Here is a 25,097-nt window from a genome sequence, read left to right on the forward strand (position 1 = left end):
GGGGAGATGGAAACAACTAAGCAAGGCTTGTGCTCAGGTTGATGACTTGAGTTCTTCGGCAGTGGTGGTGTCAGTCTCTGAGATGAGAACTCCAGAGACAGGAACTGGTTTGAGGAGAAAGTTGTGGACATGAGTTTTATGTTCATAGGACAGCAGTGCGGTAAAACCCAATAAACATCGACTGAGATACATGTGTCTGAACTTAGGGAGAAATAGGAGCTGGAGACTGGGGAATGTTTCATATGGAATATCGGAGGATGCCGTGGACATAAAGCTGCTCATGGTGGGGAGGATGTGGCAAGTGTGACTAAAAGTGGGCCAAGAACAGTCTTGAGGAGTTGCTCATTCTAAGAAGTGGTTCTCAAACTTTAGTGGATGTAATTACTATCCTGTGAGAATGTGAAGATACAGATTCCCTGGCCCAGCCCTCCAGGTTCTGAGTCAGGAGGTCAGGGATGGGCCTGGGAATCTGCTTTGCCACCTGGCTCCCACCCTTCTGCTCCCAAATACAACAGGTGGAAAGTTCCATCCCAGGTGAGACAGGAATTTGGCTGGGAGAGTAGGAGAGAGACCTGGAGCAAAGTTGAGAGGTTTGTTTGATTTCACCATCATTCTTACAGCCTTGTGGAGAGGAGCGAGTAGAGAGGGGAAGGTTGAAGGACAGTAGACTTTTTCCTCCCTGCCACTGAGCAAAGACCCACTGAGTGCTGAGTGGGAGAGCCCTGTGCAATTAGGGACAAAAGAGCTCTGAAGTGGCCCTGCCGCTAAAAACAGCTAGGGGGAACGTGCAGGAAATGTTTTAGGGGACATCAGGAAGGAACACCTGAAGTGGGCTGGCCTGAGGCTTCTGCAGTGTGACTGGGAGAAAAAGAGCCTGTGCTCAGAAGAATTCAGTGGAGCCTGCTGGCTGTGAGACCCTGGGCAAGGCTCTCTGAGCCTCAGTGAAAGGAGCATAACTTGCATCCTGCCTCCCAGTGTACAGCAGAGTGGTTAAAAGCCCAGGCCCTATACCAGACTTTGTTGGAGTCCCAGCTCTGCCACTTACTGGCCCTAAGACCCTGGGCAAGTCATTCTCTGTGACCCAGTCTTCTGACCTGCAAAACAGAAATCACAATACTCCCTGCCTCATAAGGGAACTCCTCTGACCACCAGGCTTTGCTCAGGCTGTTTGCTCAGTTTGAAACGCTACTTGCCTCCACCCTACCCTGCCCCAATCTGGGTGTCTCCTACTCAGGAATTCTTTCCTGACCCCTATCACTCTGATCCTCTTCTGTCGTAGCACTTATCACATCGCAATTACGTTCTTCAGTATCTGTTGTCCCAACCAAGTTGGGCTCCAGGAAGACAGGAACTAGATCAGTTTGGTATCGCTAGCACCATATGTTATGGATGAGAGTTCAGGCTCCGGGGCCAGACAGCCGAAGTTCATCAGTCTGGCTCCCTCGCTATTATCTGTGTGACCTTAGGAAAGTCGTTTAATCATTGTGAAAGGCAGTTTTCTCATCCAAAAATAGAGATAGTAGGACCTAGAGGACAGGATTGATGAAGAGCATAAATTAGGTAATTCACATAAAAGCACCAGGTAATAGCTGGCGAATAGTAAGCATTCCACAAATGCTAGCTATAATCGGTGGCAGGGATAGGCAACTGATACATTATTTTTAATGAGTTTCTATATCCTTAGTGCCTGAGGCTGGGGAAAGTTTGTTCACTCATTAAAATTTGTCCCAAACCTGTAAGCAATGATACTCCGGTAGCAATGAGCAAATAGCATCCACATCTTGGATGGTTTCTAAAGACAATTCTCCAGGAAAAGCAACCAGGGGTCCTTGGAGAAATAGCTGTAGCAAAGAAAATAGGAGAGCCTGGAACATCCTATCATCAGAAAGCAAGAAAGTGCTCAAAGGGGTTTGATTAATGTCCAAGACACAGAAGCTTGATGAGGCTTCACTGGCCACATTTTGGGGAAAAATTGACCATAAAGAATAATGATAATTTATTATTAAATACAGAATTTTAAAAAAACCCATGAGTCCATAGTGGTTCTCAAAAAAACGGCGGGAGGTAAACTTATTTACTGAGGAATGCCAATTAATTGAGATAAGGATAAGGACTGGGAAAAAGCACAATTTTGCAAACACCTATGCAACTGATCCAGGCAAGGATGTTAAAACCACTGAGTGAAGGCTGATGGAGAACAGGATATTCATATGATCTCAATGTGTCTCCCCAGAGAGTCTGTATTAATTACAAATGGAAAATGGTGCCATTCCCTGGAGAAACAGGACACACACCATCTTTATCAAGTGATCAGGCCCTCACATCACCAATAATGGAACCAACTGGCATTATGTGCTTCCTGCTGTGACACAACTGTAAGTGCATTCTGCTTAAAACTTTAACCTGGGGGCTTCTCTGGTGATGCAGTGGTTAAGAATCTGCCTTCCACTGCAGGGGACACGGGTTCGAGCCCTGGTCCGAAGCCCGGGAAGACCAGGGCTTAGGCACGGAGCAACTAAGCCCATGTGCCACAACTACTGAAGCCCGCGCACCTAGAGCCCAGGCTCTGCAACAAGAGAAGCCACTGCAATGAGAAGCCCGTGCACCGCAACGAAGACTAGCCCCTGCTCACCGCAACTAGAGAAAGCCCGTGCACAGCAACGAAGACCCAAAGGAGCCCAAAATAAAATTAATTTTTAAAAAATCCTTGAATCTAATCAAGGGGGGTTGGGGGAGCAGGGGGCTCTTCCTTAATCTGAATACAAAGTGAATATTAGCTAACAGTTTTGCATTAATGTTAAATCTCGGATATGAAAATGGTATTGAAGTCACGTAGGACAAAGTCTTTGATCCTAGGAGATACATGCCGAAGTATTTATGATAGATATCTGCAACTCAATTTTAAAAGGAACAGAAAGAGAACAGCCCCAAACGCCCATCACAAAGCTCGCGCGTGCGCACAGCCCTCTTTCGAGACACAATTTCGCGCAGCTGGAGGGTCAGATTGGGCGCCACGAGGCGGAAATACGTAACGGCGGCTTCCGGTGACCGCGTACGCGTCCAAGGCAGCGGGATGGAGGAGGTGCCTCACGGTGAGCGCGCGGAGGGGGCGTGAGGGGCGGGCCTGAAAGGACAGGAGCCACTCTAACTGTGATCTTGTCTTCGCGCAGACTGTCCCGGGGTCGGCAGCGCCCAAGCAGGTCGAGGGGCCTCATGTCAGGGGTGCCCCAACCAGGGGCTCTGCGCTTCTGGAGCTGGTGCCGCTCCGGACCCGGGTGAGGAAGGGGCAAGGCTTCAACGGGAAGTGGGAAGCGCTGTCCTGGAAGAGGCGGGACGTGGGCGGGGTGTGGATGGTGTTGGGATAGGGGCCTTACGGATGAGGGGCACGGGCCCAGAGGAGGCGGGTCGTGGAGTCGTCTTCAGGATAAGGGGCGGGGCTTGAGGGATGAGTGACAGGAGCGGGGCCCAGAGGGTCAGGGCTTTTAAAAGGCTAGGAGAGGAGAAAATTGGCGGGGTGGGGGCGGAGCCTGAACCCGTGACTGGCGTGGAGTCGAAAGGGGTCTCAGGAGGGGCGGGGCATGGGAGAAAGTCGTGAGAGGTGAGGGGTGGGACCAGCGGTTTGAGTGACAGTAACTGGAAGTGGTTGGGAGGAGGCCGGCACCAGAGGGAATAGGGTATAAAGTTTGAAGTCAGGGAATTTAGGCTTAAATCCTAGCTCCGTCAGCTGTTTTCTTTGGACAAAATTTCCTTCCTTTTGAGGAGCGATTCTCCCATTAATTCAACAGAAGTATCTATTGATCACTTGCAGGCACAGTGCTCTGTGCTGGGGATACACCTATGAATGAGACAGATGAGGTGATTAAAAAGCCTTAATCTCTCTGAGCCTCCATTTCCTCTTCAAAAATGGGGGGGAAATAGTTACAGTGTTGTTTTAGGGATTTGAACTAGGATGAAATATTGAAAGCATAGTAAATGTGTAATAGTGATAGTTATCAGCGACAGGTAACTAAGTGTCTGCAATGTGTCAGTTTCTCACTCTTGGCACTACTGACCCTCAGGGTTGGATAATTCTTTGTGGTGGGGATGTCTGCCCTGTTTCTCTGCCCAGAACATTTAGCAGCATCCCTGGCCTCTACCCACTACATGCCAGCAACACTCCTTCCTGTGACAACCAAAAATATCCCGAGACATTGCCAGATGTGCCCTGGTGGGGTTTGCCCGCAGACTGGGAATCATTGCTGCATTGAAAGTTCTGTTCCGGAACTGGGAATATAGTGTGAACACTTCAGAGCCCCCCCCTCCTTCATGGACTTTATATTCTAGTAGGGGAGACAAACAAGTAAACTGATAAATAAGGAAATATCAGATGTACTCGTAGCCTTGGGTTTTGTTTTGTTTGGTTTTGGTTTGAGGTTTTTTGGTAGCACTTATTACTACCATTGATGAGGTGCTGTTTCACTCATGATCCCTTGAAATAGCCCAAGGATTTAGCTTCTTCCAGCCCATGGGAAGAGTGACATTCAGAGAGACACAAATATCATATGATATCGCTTATATGTAGAATCTAAAAAAATGGTACAAATGAACTTATTTACAAAACAGAAATAGAGTCACAAATGAGAAATAGAGAAAACAAACTTATGGTTACCATGGGGGAAAGGAAGGAGAGGGATAAATTGGGAGATTGGGATTGACATATACACACTACTATATATAAAATAGATAACCAATAAGGACCTACTGTATATCACAGAGAACTCTACTGAATACTCTGTAATGGCCTATGTGGGAAAAGAATCTAAAAAAGAGTGGATATATGTATAACTGATTCAGTTTGCTGTACACCTGAAACTAACACAACATTGTAAATCAACTATACTCCAATAAAATTTTTAAAAAAATAAAAAAAGATTGAGTCAGGGGCTTGGTCATCTGAATTGCTTTCTTTGCAGCCATAGAGGAAATCAAAGAAAAAATGAAGACCGTGAAACACAAGATCTTGGTGTTGTCTGGGAAAGGCGGCGTTGGGAAAAGCACATTCAGTGCCCACCTGGCCCACGGCCTAGCGGAAGATGAAAACACACAGGTGGGACCTTAAGGAAAAACTGGGAGAGGCTCGTGTCTTAGGGCTCATGATGGCTCATAGGGAGCTGACTGGTTAGTGTCAGTTTATCTGGCCTCTTTGGAATCTAGATCCCTGCAGAGAGAACGAGGAAGTGCAAAGCAGTCGAGCAATGAAATGAATATTTCATTGGATTCTCTAGCCATGAACATGGCTGGCAGGTGTACATTTCTCTTGGCTTGCTGATTATTATTGAAACAGCCATTCCAGTTCTTTCCTTGGTCTTGGTGCGTTCCTTCTTTCCATACACTGATATATTTTTGAAAATTAGTTTTGTCTTTGTGCATTTTGAATGTTGAAATTTATTTTTATATAAATAAGGGCTAACTAACTTTCACTTCACATTTATTTTATAACTGGCAAATGACCTTTCACTTTTGTTTGGCTTTTTTTTTTTTTAAGATAGTGCTAGTGGGGAGCGTAAAGGTATGTTTAATTTAATGTTGACATTTCAAAACTGCCACATATTGCCAGTTATTTTTTTTTAACTCTAATAACTGGATAAACTGCATACTTTCTACTTGTGTGAGATAAACCATTCTATTCCAGTATGAAATAGCGCCCTAAATTCTTAATAAAATAAAGGCTTTATTTCCTCCACAAAAAAACCCAGTAAATGTAGCTACCTTGGGCAGGGGGATCAAGCCCACCATTCCGACCTGCCCTCAGTATGCTTGAGCGTGTGCGTGTGTGCCAGACGGTAAATATTTTAGGCTTCGTAGGCTATACAGTTTCTGTAGCAACTATTCAGTTCTTCCCTTGAACATGAAAGCAGCCATAGACAACCTGTGAACAAATGAGTGTGGCTGTGCTGTAATAAAACTTTGAATTTCATATAATTTGAATTTCATAATTTTCACCCTGTCATGAAATAAATGTATTCTTTTGATTTTTTTTTTCCCCCCAACTCTAAAAACGTAATAGCCATTCTTAGCTATGGGCTGTACAGAAACAGGTGGCATTCTGGGTTTGGCCCCTGGGTTGTAGTTCGCCGGCCCCTGGTTTGGTTTGTAGCTCCAGAAGCACTAGTGCTGGCTGGGGAAGAACTTCTTTGGGGGAGGATTGAAACCTTGGGGAGGCCGTGGCCTTCTTGGGACAGTGCAGAGGCTGGGCTAGGGGACCTGTAAAGCTTGGTGTTTCTCTTACTAGGGCTCTGAATCCTGCTTATAACTCACTTCTCTTTGGATCATTTTATGACATGTGGAGCTGCTTTTGTTGGCTTACGTGACTGATGTATGCTTCTCTGGAATCTGGTATCTGTTACCCAAGATGTGCTCTAGGCATCTGGGGAAAGGGAGAAGTGACTGGCAGGGGACAGCTGGGCAGGCTCGTGGGAGAAGGCGGCCTTGGACTCTGATGGCGGCTGATGGGACGTGGCAGGAGGAGGTGGAGGCAGAGGCACAGAGCTGGGACTGCCGGGGCAGACAGGCTGGGCAGGCAGGGCTGCTGCTGCTGCAGCAGAGGGGCCGAGGGCGAGGCTCAGCCTGAGCCAGACCTGGGAGGCTTTAACGCCCTGGGAAGATGTTCCAGCGGGAAAGAGGCATGGTTTGAGGGTTGCTATAGCAGCAGCTGAGTGTGTGATCAAGTGTCGTCAGGGGGTGACGGTAAACCAGCAGGAGGTGTTGCTCCTGTCTCCATGAGAGGCCACGAGGACACAACCAGGGCAGTGCTAGAACCAACGACAGGAACAAATGGAGCAGCAGGGCCTCCAACTCTTGGAGAAGAAGGAGGGTCAGAAGTCTAGCTGAGCGTTTGGGGCAGGAGGTGGGTGCAGACTAGCGTGGTGGCCAAGGACACAGGCTCTGGAGTCGGTCTGCCCACGATCACATCCCAGTGCCGCTGATACCACTGCTGTGACCTTGGGCAGGTTATCAGACTGTCTCTGCCTCAGTTTTCTCATCTGTAAAATGGGACTCAGGACCGAGTGAGATGATGCACGTAACAGTAAAATGCTTAGCACGACGCCTGATGCATAGGAAGTGCTCATTAAATATCCCTGATAGAATATGGAGGGGTGAAGACTATTTCTGCTTTGGTGATAATGAGTTTGTAGCCCACCCAGAGTCCAGTGCCAAGCAGGTTCACATATATTTGCCCATCTGTTTTTCTGTTAGTCAACAATCTTTTGCCGTCTGAGGGTCAAGTTTGTATTGGCCAGTTGGCCAGCCAAGAAATCTGTCTTCTGCGATGACCCATGTTACCCAGAATAATCTTTGCTTTCAGAAGCTGTCAGGCATTTTCTTAAACAGCTGTCTAGAGATGTACTTTAACCAGGCCAGCTACAAGGAACCACTTGTGAATAGACAGCTGTTTACATAGAATCACGCTTCCGTGTTGGTACGTTCTGAAGTCCCACTGCGCACACGTTGAAACTTTGCAGTAAACTGAAGGGAAGCTCACCAGCTGTGTGGAAACATGGCTAGATGAGCTGGGTTTTTTTTCTTGCAGTGGTGCTTAAAAAAAAAAAGTCAGCACTTAAGAAAGTCTGTCTCCCCTCAGGCAGACCTACTGGTGACAGAAAACATCACTGTCTCCAAAGGGTGCCTGGCGTGGGCACAGAGTACACACCGAGTGTCTTGTTGACTAAAGTCAAGCAGCTCACACCCCTCCCTGCCCTAAATTCAGCAGGATGGTGAGGACTGCCCTGTCCTTTTCTGCCTGCCGCCTGGTGGCAGCTCATTACTGACTGCAAGCAAGGCTGTTCCATGATAGCACTTGCTCAGGCAGGTGTCTGATGGTTTGCAGAGGGCCTTGAATCGCAGGGTAGCCCCTGACTAATCACAGGTGGGCCGGGGAATGTGCGGGTTGGAGCGAAGGGAGGAGGAGGAGCCTCTATGGTGCAGACCTGAGCTGTGAGACATCCAAGAATCACGTGCCTTCTTCCCACCGCAAGAGTCAGCAGCTCCCGTCAGTTCCCAGCTTATCATCCTGCCTTGTGAGCTGAAAGGCAAGCTGTGTCATTAAAAGGTCCAGGCTATAGTGTCTGAGGGCCCTCTCGGGGGCTTGTAGACTCGAGGGCTGGAAGGAGCCTAACGATCTCCCGAAACACTAGTTTCGCAGCTCAGAAGCTCAGACAGATCGGGGAGGAGAAGCAGCTTGTGCGAGGCGACACGGCCTCAGAGTGCCAGGAGTTAGTGCTGAGCCCGCTTCCCATGACCTCTTCTTAAGTGGAAGTATGGGGCGCTAGGTAGGGAACGCTGTGGATCCTGACAGCCCTGCAGCACCCACTCCACCACTTTCTAGCTGGGAGAGGTGTGGCAAAGCCTCCTCTTCCCATTAGTCTTCTAGCACCTTCCGCAGACCCTGTGAGGATTATTGCAGGCATGTTTCTTCCAGCTGGGGTTCTCTGGTGTAACTGGGGCAGAAAGGGAATTAATTGGATGGGTATGGGGGTAGCGGCAGGATCAGCAGAATGTCTGAAGGGGACAGGACACGGCCACTGGAGAGCTGGGTAGCAGGAATGTGCCACAGCCTTTTCGGGTTCCACCGCAGAGTGAGTGCATGTGATCTCTTTCTTGTATCATTTCACTCAAGATACCCACTTGGTTGTGGGGAAGAGGGGGTGTAATTCCTCAAAAGGAAACTGATTAAACTGTTCCCAAAAGAGAGCGAGATTTTCTAGACCAAGTGGCTAGAAACTCGAGATTATTGACGAAAGTCTCCGTTAGGGTCGTAGCGATGGTATAATTTTCCAAGTTGTGAGGCTCTGATGTAAAACGTCTGGATCATTAACCACACATCAGCCTGAAGCATCAAGAAGGCCACGGAAGTCAGGTCTTCAGGATGAGGTCTTCACCCTGATGGGTTTTCAGGGTGAGCGTTGTTCTGTTGCATTCTTCTTGAGGTCCAGCAGAGGGCGCTTGAGGCAAACGACTATCCAGTGTATGAAGGAACCGCTTTCCTGACCTGGTGTGAAGTCATGTGAGGATCATAGGAGGTTGTCCAGAGGATTGAAGAGGAAAGCAAGAAGCTAATTTGGGGCAAGTTAAAAAGTTACCCAGAGGTGCTCTACTTTGGATCTAAGATGTGAGAGCTTTCAAGATGAACACGGCCCTGCTCTTTAGGTGGTTTCTGAAGGCTGTCTCAGACCTTTTCACGAATCAGATGGGGAAAGCAGGGCGTTTGGGGTAGAAGGAGTCATCCAAGGCTGCACGTATCACTAGCAAAGAACTTCTGTAGATTTCCTTATTTTCACTTTCTTTTTTAGAAGTTGAGCCTAAGCCATCATTAACCTTCAGCATCACAGGAAAACAGGGCTTGGTCAGAGCTCAGCTAGAGGGTCCACTCTGGCCCTCCTTGCCAGGCCCCCAGGGTAATGGGAAGAGCCCTGGCGTTGGAGTCCAGAGACCTCAGTTCATGTCCCAGCTCTGCTTCTTGCTCGTTGAACAAGTCTCTGGGCCTCTCTGAACTTCAGTTTCCTCTTCTGTAAAGCAGAGATAATGATCCGAACACACAGGCGCGTGCGCAAACACACACCCCCCCCCAATACATGGTAAGGGCTGCGTAAACAGTGGCTGGGCCTGAATCGTCAAGTGACCTGATACCCTGGACCATAAGCTCAGCCTGAAGATAGGCCATACTGAGGGTGGCTGGGGTGCAGCAGGGCCATGGGCAGAGCGCGGGGGGTGTTGGTGTACTTTGCAGGTTCTTGTTAGGAGTTTCGTCTGTGTCTCTGTGGCCCGGAAGATAAATGTTGTAACTCTCCCTCATGAGATTCCGCTCGGTCCAAGGTCAGCCCAGTTTTTCTTCACCTTCTCCCCTCCCTCCTTTTCCTGGAACCCCGTCCCCTCCCGGTTGTGCACATCTGGAGGATTGTACATCTGCTTATATCACGTCTCCTCTTTTCCCCAGGTGGCTCTTCTAGACGTTGATATATGCGGGCCGTCAATTCCCAAGATCGTGGGATTGGAAGGAGAACAGGTAATAGTGACAAGACAAAATGCAGGGAAGCATTTTCTTACGGTAAACTGTAGCGCCAAGCCGCTAATCCTAAGCCAGGGGGTCAGCGGAGCCCATGCCTTTTTACCTGGACGTGACGAGATCAGGTAAATGTTCACTAGACCGCCTGTCTCCTTTTAACAACAGCCGTGAGTTTGGGGGCGGTGTGGATTATATTTAAGTTCATTCAAACCTTCTGAGAATTGTTAGTTTCAATGCCTTCTTAGAGGGGAAGGGAAACAATACGTCAAATGCAGAAGTCAGACACAGAAACTTAGCCCTGGCTGGGAAAGGGTTCTGTACTCTGGAAGCAAGGAAATATCTCTGCTCCTGTGGTCACCAGAGGGGAAGTGAGACTGCGAGGCAAGCGAAGAATGCGGGCGGGGGTGGAGCAGCACGTGCTGTTCCCTCCCTTCTAGGTGGCACAGAGCCGTCCAAGAAAGGTTCCCCTGGGGGGTGCACTGAAGCTGGGCTGGAGGACTAGGGCTTCTCCTGGGGTGTTGGGATCCATACATTCTTTGCTGAAGCGCTGGGTGCTGAGGTTCAGAGGAGAACAAGGCAGATAAAGACCCGACCCTTGTGGGAGGGGCAGGTGATAATAGGACACTAAGCAGGGTAAGGGGACAGACTCGGCAGGGCAGCGCGGCCAGGGGAGCTGCTCTTTGGGAGGGGGTGGTCAAGGGCACCCTGCTCAGAGAACCCAGAGAAGGGTGCGCTGGGTGGGGAGCGCGTTGGCAGGAGTGGTCCTCGTGTCCCTCAGCAAAGTGGCCCACGGGGAGCGGGGCAGAGGGACGGGGTGGTAGAGAGTAGCCAGAGGCAGATGGAGCCAGTCCTTGGGGACCCTGCTCAGGGCTTGGGACTTGCTTCTGCCCTGCTGCGAAGCAGCAGGAATCACAGTTCTGAGCACGTCCCGGTGAGCAGCAAGCTCTGGAGCACATGCCCCCGGCACGGGGGTCCGTTCCCGTCAGTCACGTGCATGTACTACTCACTGGCCAGGACACAGTAGTCATAAAATTGAAAATTTTAAATGGTGAGATAAAACAGAAGTTCTACTACTTCTCCTCCTGTGCTATTGGATCATCGTGTTGACCCCTCTTTCAAAACCAGTGACTTAGAGAATTAGTATTAATAGGAATCAATGGGTTTTTCTTTTTTAAGTATGACTTCAAAGCCAGTGACAAAGGACCCCGTGTTATCCTATTGCAATTCTGTGAAATGTCAGCAGCAGGCACACCTGTAGACACAGTAGATCCGTGGTCACCTAGGACTGGGGGGAAGTGTGGGGATCGGGGGTGACACTTAAGGGGTGCAGGGTACCTTCTAAGAGTAACGAAAGTGTTCTAACGTTGACTGTGGCGATGGATGTACAATTCTGTGAATGTCCTGAAGCCATTTAATTGTACAGCTTAAATGGGCGAGTTGTGTGGTATGTGAATTATATCTCAAAAGACTGTTAAAAAAGTAAGAATTCATCAGGGAAAATGGGCTTTCTGTTCTGGGTCCAGCGTTACTTGAACTGTAAATCTAAGATTGATGTGTGGTTGGAAGTTGCGTAAGTTCCTGTTTCATAGTAAAGCGTTGATACGGACTTGAACCCGGGCAGTCAGTGAACGCCTACGGCGAGGAGAGGGTCTGGGTCTTGCAGTAGCCCAAGCTTCCCGCCGACACCACTTCCCCAGTTGTTGTCCCCTGGGGGCAGCAGCTCAGCCCTGAAGTTCACACCACTGATGGGAGGGTTCTGTGTCTACTGTTTCACTAAAGGTCATCCCTCCACTCCTGGACTTGTACAGAGACTGCCTCGCTGCTCCACAGTTACCTGCATCTTCTCAGCAACCCCCGCAACTGATTTCTGTCACACTTTTAAAATATCCCAAATTATATTTGGACTCTGGTAACATCGGTCCCCTGACCAGATATCTAAGCAGTTTCCAAATAACTTAACCTGGGAGGGAAAAAGCAAATGAATTCTATCATCCATAACCCAGCCCCTGACCCCCCTCTGTTCACTCCCTATTAAGAATTTAGTGGTAGCATTTAAGACAATGAATTGTAATTTATAAAACTGCCTTCTTACTGTGTGAACTTTGTCTGTGAGAGAAGCGTGACCAGGGCGTATAATTTCTCACAAATAAGCATGGGCTTCTGTTCCTGCAGGTTCACCAGAGTGGCTCGGGCTGGTCTCCAGTGGTGAGTGCTGACCCCCTTTTCTTCAGGATCTCTTGTCGTATGTGTACATAAAGGGTTGTAACTGTTTATCGTCAACAGATATTTATTGAGGCGCTTTCCTAGGCACAGGGAATCCAGTTACAACCTGGGATTGGCACACTTTTTCTGTAAAGGCTCAGAGAGTAAATATTTCCAGTTTGTGGGCCATACAGTTGCTACCGTCATAGCTGGAAAGTAGTGATAAGCAAATGAATGACCGTGGCCGTTTTCCAATAAAACTTTATACAAAACCAGAAGTGGGGCCATAGTTTGCCAACCCAGGTTAAGATAGTAAAGGAGACGAGGTTTGTTTATTTCAGCTGAGTTCACTGTCATTGCCGCATAAGGCCGTATGGTGACTCTTTCAATCCCCCCAATATGGTAACCTTTTTCTTTAATGATTTTTTTCGAAAAAAAGATTTAAGGATTCAAAGAGTGAATATACTCACAGATCACACAGTAATTTTGTCCCCCCAATTTCTTCAGCCAGAGCTCAGACAAAAGACATAGGGGAAGTGCCTCGCACTGTGGTTTTAAGTAAAATGTTTCTTGCGTCATCCTTTCTAGTTCCTGGAAGACAACTTGGGGGTGATGTCGGTGGGTTTCTTGCTCAGCAGCCCCGATGATGCCGTTATCTGGAGGGGACCAAAGAAAAATGGTTTGCCACTCTGCTTTCTGTCTCTTACCACGCCCTTCCAAGGGCAGAATTGCATCCCGTCCTGTCAGGATGGCCTCAGGCTCATCCTGCTGGGCTTCATAGAGGATTCTTTTTATGCATCTGGTTGCCTCTTCACTGGTTGAAGAGAGCCAACAGAAATACCAGTTTTATTTAATAAAATTTTATAATTTTTAACATCTATTCGGGGTTTTTCTCTCCTGAAAATCTCCCTAACCCTGAAATTATTCCTAAGGTGGTTTGTGTTCTTATTTGTGTCAAAGAGAGAAGTATGTGAGATGAAATCAGTAGCAGGTTGGGGCTGCAGGTAATGATGCGAAAGTGCCTATCTGGGCAAGGTTCCTCAGCCTCGGTGCTGCTGGCGTACTGAGTCAGATAATTCCTTGTTTGGGGAGGGCGGGCTGTCCTCCACGTCACAGGGGCTTAGCAGTACCCTGGCCTCCGTGCTCCAGAGGCGAGTAGAACTCCCACCCTAGTCATTGACCAGCAGACGTGTCCCCAGACGTTGCCAAACACCACTGATTGAGCACAGGTGATCCGTACGTAAAGGTCACGAGCTGTGCTTCTGTAGAGAGAGTCAGAAGGATGGGAGAGAGGAGGCATTCCCGCGGCTTCTCCTTGCAGGCATGATCAAGCAGTTCCTCCGAGACGTGGACTGGGGCGAGGTGGACTACCTCATTGTGGACACCCCACCCGGGACGTCGGACGAACACCTCTCGGCCGTGCAGTACCTGGCCGCAGCGCACATCGATGGGGCGGTGATCATCACCACGCCGCAGGTGAGCCAGGGCCCCCCACCCCGGAGGGTCTCTCTCTCCCACAGCCCGAGACCCTGGGCTCTGCAGCATGCCCTGACTGGAATCCACAGAAACCTTACGTTTATCTTTGGTCCAGCCACTGTCAGCGGACAGGGAGGCATTAGGTGGCTGGGGCAGGGGTGGGGGCCAAGGGCGCCTGGCCCGAGGATGGCGCTGGAGAGAAGACGAATTTGTCGTTAGGAATGTTTCCTACTGAATTTTTAAAGAGAGGCTGGGGCCCACCCTTAGACCAGCAGTGCTCTCAAGAATAGGTCCCAAAGATATGACCTATGAGAACAGTGGAGTGGGGACGTCCGCTCTGATGCGGGTGCTGACAGTGGGCAGAGCTTTCCACGTGGGGCAGGGGCACATGGGAACTCTGTGCTTTCTGTGAACCTAAAACCGCTCTGAAAGTCAAGTCTAAAGCAACAGCAACAATCGAGTTGACACAGGATGGCCTCTCTGATACCATATTTACTGTGAAAGGAAAGAGAGTCCCCTTGGGTTCAGGAGGAGGGGAGCAGACCGAGCAGATGCCGGCCCTTCTCCAGGAAGCCTGGGGGGATGCCCCATGTTTGTGCACCTCTGTATGTAACTTCTCTAGGAAGTGTGACTTCACGCTGGGGACGCCCACTTTCTCGGAGCCCTGCACGTCCAGCAGCTGGCTTTCTTTAGGGGTCATTTTTATTTTTTTGTGAGAACTGCATTTTTTAAAATTAATTAATTAATTTTAACATCTTTATTGGAATATAATTGCTTTACAGTGGTGTGTTAGTTTCCGTGGGGTCATTTTTGACAAAGCAGGGCTTGTAGAGGATACCAGGGAGAGAACCACGGCTGCACTGCGGTGAGACGCTTAGTAACAGCCAGTTTACTTTCTAGCTAAATGCCCCTCCGTCTGTACCCCAGCCTCAAAGGGCGCGAGGGCCAAACGTGGGCCTCAGGAGAATAGAGGACTCAAAGCCAGGACCCTTTGAAGGCCTGTGACCGTTAAAGCCACAGATGTTAAGGAGTAGCCGTATTTGACAGCACACGACACTTGGACACGTGTCTGCAGTAAAATTAAATGGGGTACTGGGGTGGTACTAAGCCCTGATTATCCACAGTCCTCACGCTGTAAGATACACATCGAGAGTCCAGAAGTGAATTTGAAGGGATCCAAACCTGGTAATAGTCCTTATTTTCTTTTTGTGCATAAAGTTGCTTGGGTTCATGATAACCAGGATCAGAGGTTGACGTACTTTTTCTGTGAAGGACTGGAGAGTAACTGTTTCAGGCTTTTTGGGTCACACGGTCTCTGTCACGGCCCTTTAGCCGTACCATTGTGGGGCGAAAGCGGCCCGAGATACTATGCAGAAGAGTGGGCCGGGCTGTGTTCCAGAAGAACTTTATTTATGAAAATAGGCAGCCAGACGAGCCCGCAGGCTGCCCCTGACCTGGAAAGCTGTGCCTACTGGGGATCAGCCTAGTACATTGACGGCAAAGTGGAACATGGAGGTGTGTTAAAGGGTCACTTTCCTGTAGATTCGTTGTACATTGGACATTTGCCTGTTCAGGTTTATCCTTTGAGATTTGTGGGAAGTAAGTAGCACCTGGACCAGGGCTCACACGTGGTCGGCACGAAACAAATACGGAACACGGGGCACAGTCTCTAACGCTTCACGGTGGCGATGCCACGGCCCCGCAGCCCTCCCTCCACGACGCAGATGTTCTCTTTTCATGCTTTGACTTTGACATAACTGGACTTCTTGAACCTTGACAGGAGGTGTCGCTCCAGGACGTCCGGAAAGAGATCAGCTTCTGCCACAAGGTGAAGCTGCCCGTCATCGGGGTGGTGGAGAACATGAGCGGCTTCATCTGCCCCAAGTGCCAGGTGAGAGTACGTCCAACCAGGTCCCGTCCTCCATGCCTGAGGAAATCGTAGCGCTGGATCTCTGGGAAACCGTTTCTGTTTTCCCCATCATTTCGGGAAGTGGAATCAGTTAAAACCCTCTGTTGCTGATTTAATGAAAATTCTTTTCACGTTCAAAATAGCCATTTTTTAAAGTTGCTTTAAAATGTGGTCCATTCGTATGATTCTGAAACAAAATCAGGATTCCTCCCCCTTTAATTTGCCTCCCAGAAGGAGACTCAGATATTCCCGCCGACGACTGGGGGCGCGGAGGTCATGTGCCATGACCTGAAGGTCCCGCTTCTCGGCAAAGTGCCTCTGGATCCGCGCATAGGTGGGTGAGTCCCCGGTGGAGGCTGCACGCCCTCCAGCTGAGAGGAGCAGTGAGACGCGTGGTGCGTAGCCGAGGGAGCAGGAGAACTTCGGGGTGGCGGGAGGGGTCTGCAGAGGAGAGAAGAGGAGAGACTGGTCAGGGAGACGCCCAGTGCAGGAGGGCAGGAGGAAAGGAAGTCACTAAGGGGAGGGGCCAGGCCGGGGGTGACCTGGGGAGGCGGCAAGGGGCGTGCCTTCAAGTCTTCTCTTACATAGGAATTAGGTTCAGACTCAAAGCCGGGTACAGAATTAGCCTTGAAGACTCCCGAGGAAGGTGCCCCGCATGTCCAGTGTACAGGGAAGCCCGCCGCAGCCCTCCTTGCACCCGGCTTCTCTCAGTGAGCGTGAGGGGAAGTCGCTGGCCTGCCTCTGGGGGTCATGCTCCTCTCTGAGTGCCACAGTCCTCCGGGGACCCCACCTCCACCCCACACTCACTCCGGGGCGTCGGCTCACTGAGTGGAGTGGTGAGGACACCCACCGCCAGATTTGTTTCCCCACAGTAGCAGGAGTTGACCTTGCTGAAGTTAGGTGTGAGCCCCCCCATGAGGAAGTGGGATAGTTAGGTTACGCAGAGGTGCCCGGGCTTGAGGGAAGCTGACAGAGACCGACGGCGCTCGGGCCCCAGTTGTTAGGAAGTGAGAGCCTTGGGAGCATGGGCACCGTGTGCACCTAGAGGCCGAGGCCGTGGCGGCTGTGCTGCAGGAGAACGGGGAGGAGGTTAGGGCTGGACTGGGGCCTGGGCGTTGCCAGCGAGGAGGGTACACAGAGAGGGAAAGTGCCAGGATTTGAGAGGTGTCACAGACGTCCGTGCTGCCCAGTGTGAGCCACCGAGGAGACGGGGACAGCACCGAGAACCGGCTGGCTCCCTCCTGGTGCTGTGTGGAGGCGGGCGAGGCCTTGGCTTGGTCAGCGGGCTGGGGAGAGAGGTCAGGAGTGGAGGGGGACGTGCCCGCGACGGGGGGTGGGAGGTGCAGAGAGGAGGGGCCGAGAGCGCAGCTTGGAGGAGGCCTGCCTTGAGGAGGTGGACGGGAAGAGCCCCCAAGAAGCCCGGGGGACCCGGGGGGCCGCTCCGGAGATCGCACCTCGCTTGTTTCCACCCCCAGCAGCACTTCTGGTATGTGGTTTCCCCAAGAAACAGAGAACTCGGCTGCTTTTCCAGCCTTCCCCACTGCTGTAAACTGTCTTCGCATTGACCAGAGCTTCCCTCTGGGCCGTAGGAACAGGTACCTCCCCTCAAAGGCCTCCAGAGGCGGGTGGCGCACATGAACTTGTGGGGGACAGTGCGTGGTGGCAGCCTGTCACCGCCATCCGCTTCAGGCCGTGCTGCCGCCATAGTCCTTAGAGCAGCTTACAGGAGAGGTGGCCTGGTGCAGCCTCGGATTCAGTGCCGTCTAGCGGGACAAGGTTCATGTCCCCAGACCTCACCTCTGGTTGTAGCTGCAGAGAGCTGGGCTGGCGTCGGAAAGGACAGGTGGTTAATGCCGTGACGCGCTGCGGCGAGGCGGGCAGGGCCAAGTGAGGTCGCTGTGACCCTCTGGAGCCGCTTCTGTCCGGTGAGGGAACAGCCACGTTACCAGGAACAGACAAGAGGCCGCGAAGGACGCGCTCAGCCCCTGTGGGAACGTGCAGCAGAGGAGCGGCCGGGCTCTGGCACCGTGATCCTCGGCCTCCCCAGCCCCGCACACCTGAGGGTCACGCGGAAGCACGTCTGGGGCTGGGCGCCCTGGCCTAGATCTGCGCTGCCCCAGCGCTGGCTGCGGGCTCCGGCGGGTCCTTGCCAGGCGCTGAACCTCAGGCCGCACCTGCAAGGTGGGCATGGTGATGGAGCCACTGCCAGGGGCTGCACAGATGGAAGGAGGGCCACGAGGGGAGCCTTGGACAGGGCAGTGCCCAAGGGGTGCCGCCTGCAGGCGACAGGCAGGAGAGGGGGAGGTTTGTGGAGATGGGGGACTGACCAGAGTGCATTTATAAGGGGACAGGCATGTCCTCTGGGGAAGGGAGGACGAGGAGTGAGAGGACGCTGGATGAAAATCAGAAGGAAGTGGCCCCACGAGCCTGTTGTGGGACCTGTGACTTCCCAGACCCAGTCCAGCGACCGTGAACTCGGAGGCTTCCCTAGCTGCTTCCGCCACAGTTCACAGTGCCCGGGCCACATGGGGGCCCACTCTGCCCCCTGTCTCGGGTGTCCCTGTCCCACCGGGCAACATGCTGGGGAGCTGAGGTGACGACTGCTCCACGGTTGGCCTGGCCAGGATCCCCCCAGGAGGCCGGGGAGCAGCTGTGGGTCGTGGAACCACTGACCCTGCTTCTCCAGCAGGGGGGCGGGGGCAGAGGAGCTGGCAGCGGGGTCTACCCAGGACCAGACGGGAGGGGAGCACGCCGCCTGCCCAAGGTCCCGCCCCGTGCTCACCTGGATGCGAGACCACCTGTGTGTCCCAAGGCGGCACTGCAGTACACAGAGCAGATGGATTGATGCCAACCTGGAGTGACCTTCAAGATAAAATTACACATGGAGAAAGCAACGGGCAGAATATGTGTGTCATACACTCCCAAGCATTTTTTTTAAATACATGAGTGTGTATATGTATATATATGCATATATTTCTAGAGGGATACTTGAAACACTGGTAGCCTCCTTTGAACTCATTCTTCATGGTATAACCTTTTGTATTCCATACACTTACTGTGTGCCTTCATTATCTTTTTACTGAAAGAATGAATGGGTCTTTTAAATGCAGGTTCCTGGGCCTGCCTAGGAGCTGCTGTATCTGATCACAGTGGGGGCCCTGGAACCTGCATTTGCTGCACATGACCCAGATGACTCGCAGGCACACACACTAAACACCATCAGCCAGGTACAGGTCAGAGCTGCGAGGAAACGCTAGCCAGGGTCCCTGCTGGATGAAGGGGGGGGGAAGGTGAGGGCCTCGAGACCCCGACATTCCGTCTCAGCTTTGCTCTTCATTACAAGTGAGGTGGGCTCGATCTTCAGTGTCACGGGCACAGAAAGAGCCCCAGGTTCACATCACCACTGTGCTTTCTTCATGGATTTTCTTTCCTTTGTTTCTTTAAGGTAAGAGTTGCGACAAAGGACAGTCTTTTTTGGTTGAAGCACCGGATTCACCAGCCACTTTAGCCTACAGAAGTATAATTCAGAGTAAGTGTTCAAGTGAGTCTTGTGAATCCAGACGGCACGGGGCCAGGAAGTGACGTAAATGAGCAGAGTGGGCTGGGTGTGAGAAGGCCCCGTTCAGGACCATAAGTGGTCACTGCAGCCATAAGTGGCCACACAGCTTTGGTGGGGACACTGGGGTAGTGAGGTCTGGGATGACCCCATCAGCCCGGGAAGCCAGGAGTCTTGAAAAATCTTCCGGTACATCAGTGTTGTGAACTAAGTCATAGTTTAAAAAACATGGTGAAGTTTATGGTATAGGAAATACACCTCAATAAAGCTATAAAAAGAAATGAAGAAGAAAAAAGCAGCCCAGTGAGCCAGACCCAACCCATGTGCAGGCCTGATTCAGTCAACGACAGGCAGCCATCAGGGGCACTGAATCTAAGGCACAGGTGTCGTCAGCAGTTAAAGCTTTAGGCTCCCGGTTTGTGGCTGAGTCCTTTTGACCTAGTGAAATGGTGTTGAGGGTAAATCACATCATTTCCAGGATTCTTGATCTGTAGAATGGGCCAGCGTGAGGCCTCCAGTTGTGGTTATAACTACAGATGGGCAGTGGGCAGTATTGGGCTCACTTTCAGAGATTCAGGGCATAAGCCAAAATGGGACTATTGGGAGAATTAAGCCACCTGGGGACTCCACCCCATCTAGACGTGGCCTCGCCAGCAAAGGGCAGGGCCACCAAGAGCCGCCACTGCTTCCTTGCCTGCTGTCTTGTTTTCCAGGAATCCAGGAGTTCTGTAGTCTGCGTCAGCCAAAAGGGGAGAACCTCGTCGGCTCCTGAAACAGGAGGACGTTAGGAACACAAGCAGCACGTCCCATCACACCTGACCAGCTGGGTGACAGAGCAGGGGTCACAGGCAGAGAGGGACCAGCCCCAGGCATGGTGTGAAGTCACTTGTTCAGAGACACTTTAATCATCTAACATTTGTACACTTTTCTTTAGTACATATGTAAAGGGCATTCTTTACAGATGTGCCGCTTTAAAAATAAAAACATCTCAAACCTCTGCCCCAAGGCCTGCTTCATGTAAAAAACCAGCGGCTTGTGGGTCATGGAATTTTCTTCTCTGTCGGAAGCTGTTCCATTACAGAACCTCTCACTTGAGCCTTCGCTGCCTCGGAAAATAAGCCTGAAAAAGAACCAAAGGGACAAAGGGGTGAATGTGTGGCTTCGCTGCAGATATACAGTCACAGTTGCAGACAGCATAGTGCAAACGCTGTTCCTCAGGTGGAGAAAAAATTAAAGCGGTGACAGATCCTCCTGCTGGGGCTTGTCCTGAGGTCAGTGCACACCACATGGCTGGGCACAGTCAAAAAACCCTCGAATCACCCACATGAGAACAGATTTGGGGGTCAGTGTCGACACCCTGTATAGGAATGTGTGTTCACTATATCCAGCAATTTCCAGTGTCAGACAGCTTACAGGGTTTTTTAACATTACATAAAAAGAGAGATGCAAACTCCAAGAAGATCCTCATTGCCATGAGACGCTCACTCTGAAAGACACACAGGAACTGAGAGCAGCTGAGGGAAGAGTAAATTCCCAGTTCCCATCTTATTCCAGGCATGGAGTGGAAGGCGGACAAATGCCTTGCCCTCCCCTTCTCTCGTCGCCCACCCCGCTTGCCTACATAGGGTCAAATCCACCTGTTCAAGGTGAGGAAGGTGGGACCCCTCTAAAGGGCCCACCCAGACCGCAGGCCCAGCTGAACCCAGGGGAGCTGTGCTTCCACGGGAGCCCCCGGCCCTGCACCGTCCAGGCCGCCACCTCGATCCCACCTCTTACCTAATACTTGTGAATCTCCAGCCCCTCAAGGCCAGGCTTCTGGAAGTCTCTTGGACAGGCCTGCAAGGGGAAGAGGCTGCCCTGGCTTTCTGTCTCACCTGTGTGTGGCCCCATCCTGCTGATGCAAGGCCAGAGCAAGCCCACAGTGAACGGAAAGCCTGCAGGGCTGGCTGCTCGAGGTCTTGGTGTGAGGCCGCACTGTTCACATTTAAGATGGTTCAGACCATTTCAGGAAGAGCCTGGTCAAATTTAGAAGACCTATTTCTCTCCTAGAACTAAGGCTAGGTTAAAAAAAATACGTTAGCGTTCTTAATTCTGTCGTTTAAAGAAATCACTCAGAACCAACAACGGCAGTCACAAAAAGACAAGCGCTGTATGATTCCACTTAGGTGAGGTCCCTAGAGTCGTCAGATGCATGGGGACAGGAAGTAGGTGGTTACCTGGAGCTTGTTGGTGGGGGGAGGGTGGGCAATGGGGAGTTAAACATTCAGTGGGTACAGAGTTTCGGTTTGTGAAGATCAGAGTTCTGACATGATGATGTGGATATACTGAACTGTGCACTTTTTTTTTTTTAAAGAACTCTGCCTTTTTTTTTTTCTTTTTCGGCTGCGTTGGGTCTTCGTTGCTGCGCACAGGTTTTCTTTAGTTGCGGCGAGTGGGGGCTACTCTTCATTGCGGCACGTAGGCTTCTCATCGCGGTGGCTTCTCATGTTGCAAAGCACAAGCTCTAGGCACACGGGCTTCAGTAGTTGTGGCTCGCGGGCTCTAGAGTGCAGGCTCAGTAGTTGTGGCGCATGGGCTTAGTTGCTCCGCGGCATGTGGGATCTTCCTGGACCAGGGCTCGAACCCGTGTCCCCTGCATTGGCAGGCGGATTCTTAACCACTGCGCCACCAGGGAAGCCCTGAACTGTACACTTAAAAATGGTTAAAAGGGTAAATTTTGTTGGGTATATTTTAACCACACACACAAAAAAGCAACTAACCATGGATGCCTGGCTGATATGGAAAACATCAAAACCTGCCATTGCCAACAGGCCTCCTTGACTTTTAAGTGTCTGGAGATCAGGGGTCCAGGAATCAGACTTCAGTAACTCACCGTCTGGAACACCGTCTGGGACAGAAAACTGGCTGTGACTTTGCTGATGCCACTCTCGCCTCCCATCTTACAAAGGACGTAGCCGTACAGGTTAGCGGCTTGGAGAGAAATCCCAGCTATCACAAGGGCCTGCGCTCAGACAAAGCAAATGTAATTCTCCTAAGAGCACGTATTGAAATATTGCTCCCAAAGCAAGTAGGAGTGGCTCTGGCCCACACCTGCTAGTAATAGCCAACCTCTATGGAGTGCTTACAAACACTCATGGACCCCTTTTAATCACCAGGAACCCGAGAGGTTGGGACCGTTATTATCCCATTTTACAGGGAGAACATGGAAGCTCAGGGAAGCTAAAGTTGCCTGAGGTCGCAGAGCTGGAGCGAGGCTGAGCCGTGATCCAGACTCCAGAGCCCACACTTTTTTTTTTTTTTTTTTTTTTTTCGGTATGCGGGCCTCTCACTGTTGTGGCCTCTCCCGGTGCGGAGCACAGGCTCTGGACGCACAGGCTCAGCGGCCATGGCTCACGGGCCCAGCCGCTCTGCGGCATGTGGGATCTTCCCGGACCGGGGCACGAACCTGTGTCCCCTGCATCGGCAGGCGGACTCTCAACCACTGCGCCACCAGGGAAGCCCAGCCCACACTTTTTTATGCTGTTGCTCAGACTGTCCATAGATATTTTGTTTCCTCATTGAATGACTCAGATCATGGCAATGCAATATGATAACTCTGAAATAAAACTGCGGAACCCTGAGGCTAGCTTATTCCTACTGAGGAAGGGTTCCCTATCCAAGGTAGGACGTCATGCACTTTTTCTAAAAACTCCTCTCTCAGCAGCATTATTCAGAGCCAAAAGCTGGAAACAAATAACCATTGATTATCTCACTGATGGATAAATGGATAAACAGAATGTGGTCTAATACCGTGGAATAGTATTCATCCATAAGAAAGAAGCAGCACTGACACCAGCTACAACAGAGATGAACCCTGAAAACAATATTAAGTGAAAGGGCTCAGTCACACAAGACTGCATATTATATGATTCTTTTACAGAAAATGTCCAGAATAGCCAAATCTGTAGAAACAGAGAAATCAGTGGGTGGCAGGGGCGGGGGGGACAGTTGTATGGGGAGGGTGATCGCTGAAGGGCTCAAGGTTTCCTTCTGGGGTGATGAAAATACCCTCAAACTGATTGTGGTGATGGTTGCACAACCCTGTGAATAGACTAGAAGCCCCTGAATTGTACACACTAATGGGTGCACGGCCTGGTATGTGAATTCTACCTCAAAGTTGTTTCGATTGATTGGTCGAGCAATAGCAAAAACCCACTCCTGCAACCACCGGTTCTATACAGATGTTTCAAGCAAATGTTGCCTTACCAGCCACTTGAGCTTCAAGGAAAATAAGGAGCTAAAAAAGAACACGATCCAAATCATGGGGCAGATGATGAGGCCGAGCCAGAAGACCCGAGCTTCCGCCTCTGTGGCAGCCACGGTATTTGGAGAGACCTGTGGCGGGAAAGTGATTCGGTTTCAATACTAGCAAAAATGGTTGCAAAGGAGTGTGCCATGATTTTTGTTCACGTCACACGTGCTTCTGCCACATGTGACTTTGAACGGAGTGCCAGCATCAGTGGGCTTTGTGTATGGCGGGGATCAGATCCCACAAAGCTCAAAAGGAACCCATGGGAACCTTCCATGGCCATTTTCCCATTCTAGCTTGACACGTATTGGAGAATACCTTTCTGGCTTCAAAAATCCAGTGGCTTTTCCCATCTTCGTCGATCTGGTTCCACCAGCGAAGGCCCACCATGAGTCGTCCGGTTACATTCTGAGGAAAATGGACAGAATGTCTCCAAGCAGGCCACGGGTCATTCATTGATGAATAAAAGTCACCATTTCATGCCAAACTTGCGCCGTGAGAAGGAGGAGAGGGGAACTGAACTGTGGGGCTTTCTCAAAATCAGTTTTGAGGCCTCTAATTCTTAACTAAGCTTACCTTAAAAAGCAACCTAAATGTCCATTGACAGAAGAATGGACAAAGAAGATGTGGTACATATATAAAATGGAATATTAGCCATAAAAAAGAATGAAATAACGCCATTTGCAGCAACATGGATGGACCTAGAGATTGTCATACTGAGTGAAGCAAGTCAGAAAGAGAAGGACAAATACCATGTGATATTGCTTATATGTGGAATCAAAAATGTGGTACAAATGAACTTATTAATGAAACAGAAATAGTCACAGATGTAGAAAAGAATCTTATGGTTACCAGTGGGGAAGGGGAGGGAGGGATAAACTGGGAGATTGGGATTGACATATACACACTACTATATCTAAAATAGATAATTAATAAGGACCTACTGTATAGCACATGGAACTCTACTCAATATTCTGTAATGACCTATATGGGAAAAGAATCTAGAAAAGAGTGGGTATATGTATATGTATAACTGTATAACTGACTCACTTTGCCGTACAGCAGAAAAGTAACACAACATTGTAAATCAACTATACTCCAATAAAAATTTTAAAAACAAAGTTTCATTCATGAAAAAAAGGACTCCCCAGACACACACACATGCACACACATATATATTCATATTATATGGAATTTTAAAATATATTATTTATAATATTATGTCATATGTAAAATTTACAAAAAATCCAAAGCCCTATGGAGTTGTCACCCTCATATACTACATGTTTGCAAGCATGACAGAAGCCATTTATTCAACTAAGCAATGTATTTTTTTCTCTAGTTTTAAGTGACAGTATTCGGCTTAGTATTCTTAAGTACACATCGGCAGTTTCAACCAAAGTGCCTCTGAGCCCAAATCAGCCACATGCATCAGAACTGTGAGCATCTGGAAACGCAGCCACTTGTTTCAGGAGCGAGGCTGTCACAGGTGAGGGGGCCTTACCTTCACAGACCAGAAGTCGAAGGACAGGAGGAGAAGCACGGTGACAAAACAGCCCACGAAGCTTCTGCTGAACCAGTCACAGCCCACGTAGGTGATGATGGCACTTACTCGGAAAAACAG

The 25,097-nt window shown here is 50.2% G+C and overlaps 2 protein-coding genes across 6 annotated transcripts; one reads left to right on the plus strand and one right to left on the minus strand.

The window, feature by feature from the left end:
• Positions 1-3,045: 3,045 nt before the first annotated feature.
• Positions 3,046-20,183, plus strand: NUBP1 (nucleotide binding protein 1). 2 transcript variants are annotated; one of them, XM_032606231.1, is made up of 11 exons: positions 3,046-3,092; positions 3,171-3,275; positions 4,953-5,086; positions 9,974-10,042; positions 12,215-12,247; positions 12,833-12,923; positions 13,566-13,720; positions 15,501-15,611; positions 15,861-15,963; positions 19,075-19,158; positions 19,899-20,183. In XM_032606231.1, the coding sequence occupies exons 1-11, from the start codon at positions 3,074-3,076 to the stop codon at positions 19,955-19,957; spliced, it is 963 nt and encodes a 320-aa protein (XP_032462122.1). In that variant the 5' UTR covers positions 3,046-3,073; the 3' UTR covers positions 19,958-20,183. The 2 variants fall into 2 exon arrangements, with proteins under 2 accessions (XP_032462122.1, XP_032462123.1); XM_032606232.1 differs by lacking the exon at positions 3,171-3,275 and having other exon boundaries at positions 3,059-3,092; positions 19,899-20,182.
• TVP23A (trans-golgi network vesicle protein 23 homolog A) lies at positions 15,941-25,097 on the minus strand. Of its 4 annotated transcripts, XM_032606235.1 has the most exons (6): positions 24,978-25,097; positions 23,792-23,881; positions 23,431-23,559; positions 22,058-22,186; positions 20,962-21,021; positions 20,173-20,305 (listed from the first exon to the last, which is right to left on the minus strand). In XM_032606235.1, the coding sequence occupies exons 2-5, from the start codon at positions 23,861-23,863 to the stop codon at positions 20,962-20,964; spliced, it is 390 nt and encodes a 129-aa protein (XP_032462126.1). In that variant the 5' UTR covers positions 23,864-23,881; positions 24,978-25,097; the 3' UTR covers positions 20,173-20,305. The 4 variants fall into 4 exon arrangements, 2 of the variants coding, with proteins under 2 accessions (XP_032462124.1, XP_032462126.1); XR_004345906.1 differs by lacking the exons at positions 20,962-21,021; positions 22,058-22,186; positions 23,431-23,559; positions 23,792-23,881; positions 24,978-25,097 and adding exons at positions 15,941-16,070; positions 17,427-17,905; positions 18,412-18,491; positions 21,060-21,340 and having other exon boundaries at positions 20,180-20,305; XR_004345905.1 differs by lacking the exons at positions 22,058-22,186; positions 23,431-23,559; positions 23,792-23,881; positions 24,978-25,097 and adding exons at positions 15,941-16,070; positions 17,427-17,905; positions 18,412-18,491 and having other exon boundaries at positions 20,180-20,305; positions 20,962-21,340.

Source organism: Phocoena sinus, chromosome 15 (genome assembly GCF_008692025.1).
Source record: "Phocoena sinus isolate mPhoSin1 chromosome 15, mPhoSin1.pri, whole genome shotgun sequence".
NCBI classification, from domain to species: Eukaryota; Metazoa; Chordata; class Mammalia; order Artiodactyla; family Phocoenidae; genus Phocoena; species Phocoena sinus.

What these genes read in the sequence shown, in the direction of transcription:
- NUBP1 (XM_032606231.1), top strand. An exon ending in TGGGATTGGAAGGAGAACAG is followed by an intron (nt 10,043 to 12,214) that starts GTAATAGTGACA and finishes CTGTTCCTGCAG; the next exon opens with GTTCACCAGAGTGGCTCGGG. An exon ending in GCTCGGGCTGGTCTCCAGTG is followed by an intron (nt 12,248 to 12,832) that starts GTGAGTGCTGAC and finishes CATCCTTTCTAG; the next exon opens with TTCCTGGAAGACAACTTGGG.
- TVP23A (XM_032606233.1), bottom strand. Translation starts at nt 18,512, where the DNA reads ATGTGTAATTTTATCTTGAAGGTCACTCCAGGTTGGCATCAATCCATC. An exon ending in ACAGGTGGTCTCGCATCCAG is followed by an intron (nt 17,906 to 18,411) that starts GTGAGCACGGGG and finishes TGTCGCCTGCAG; the next exon opens with GCGGCACCCCTTGGGCACTG. An exon ending in TGCTTCCGCGTGACCCTCAG is followed by an intron (nt 17,548 to 17,686) that starts GTGTGCGGGGCT and finishes CTCACCGGACAG; the next exon opens with AAGCGGCTCCAGAGGGTCAC.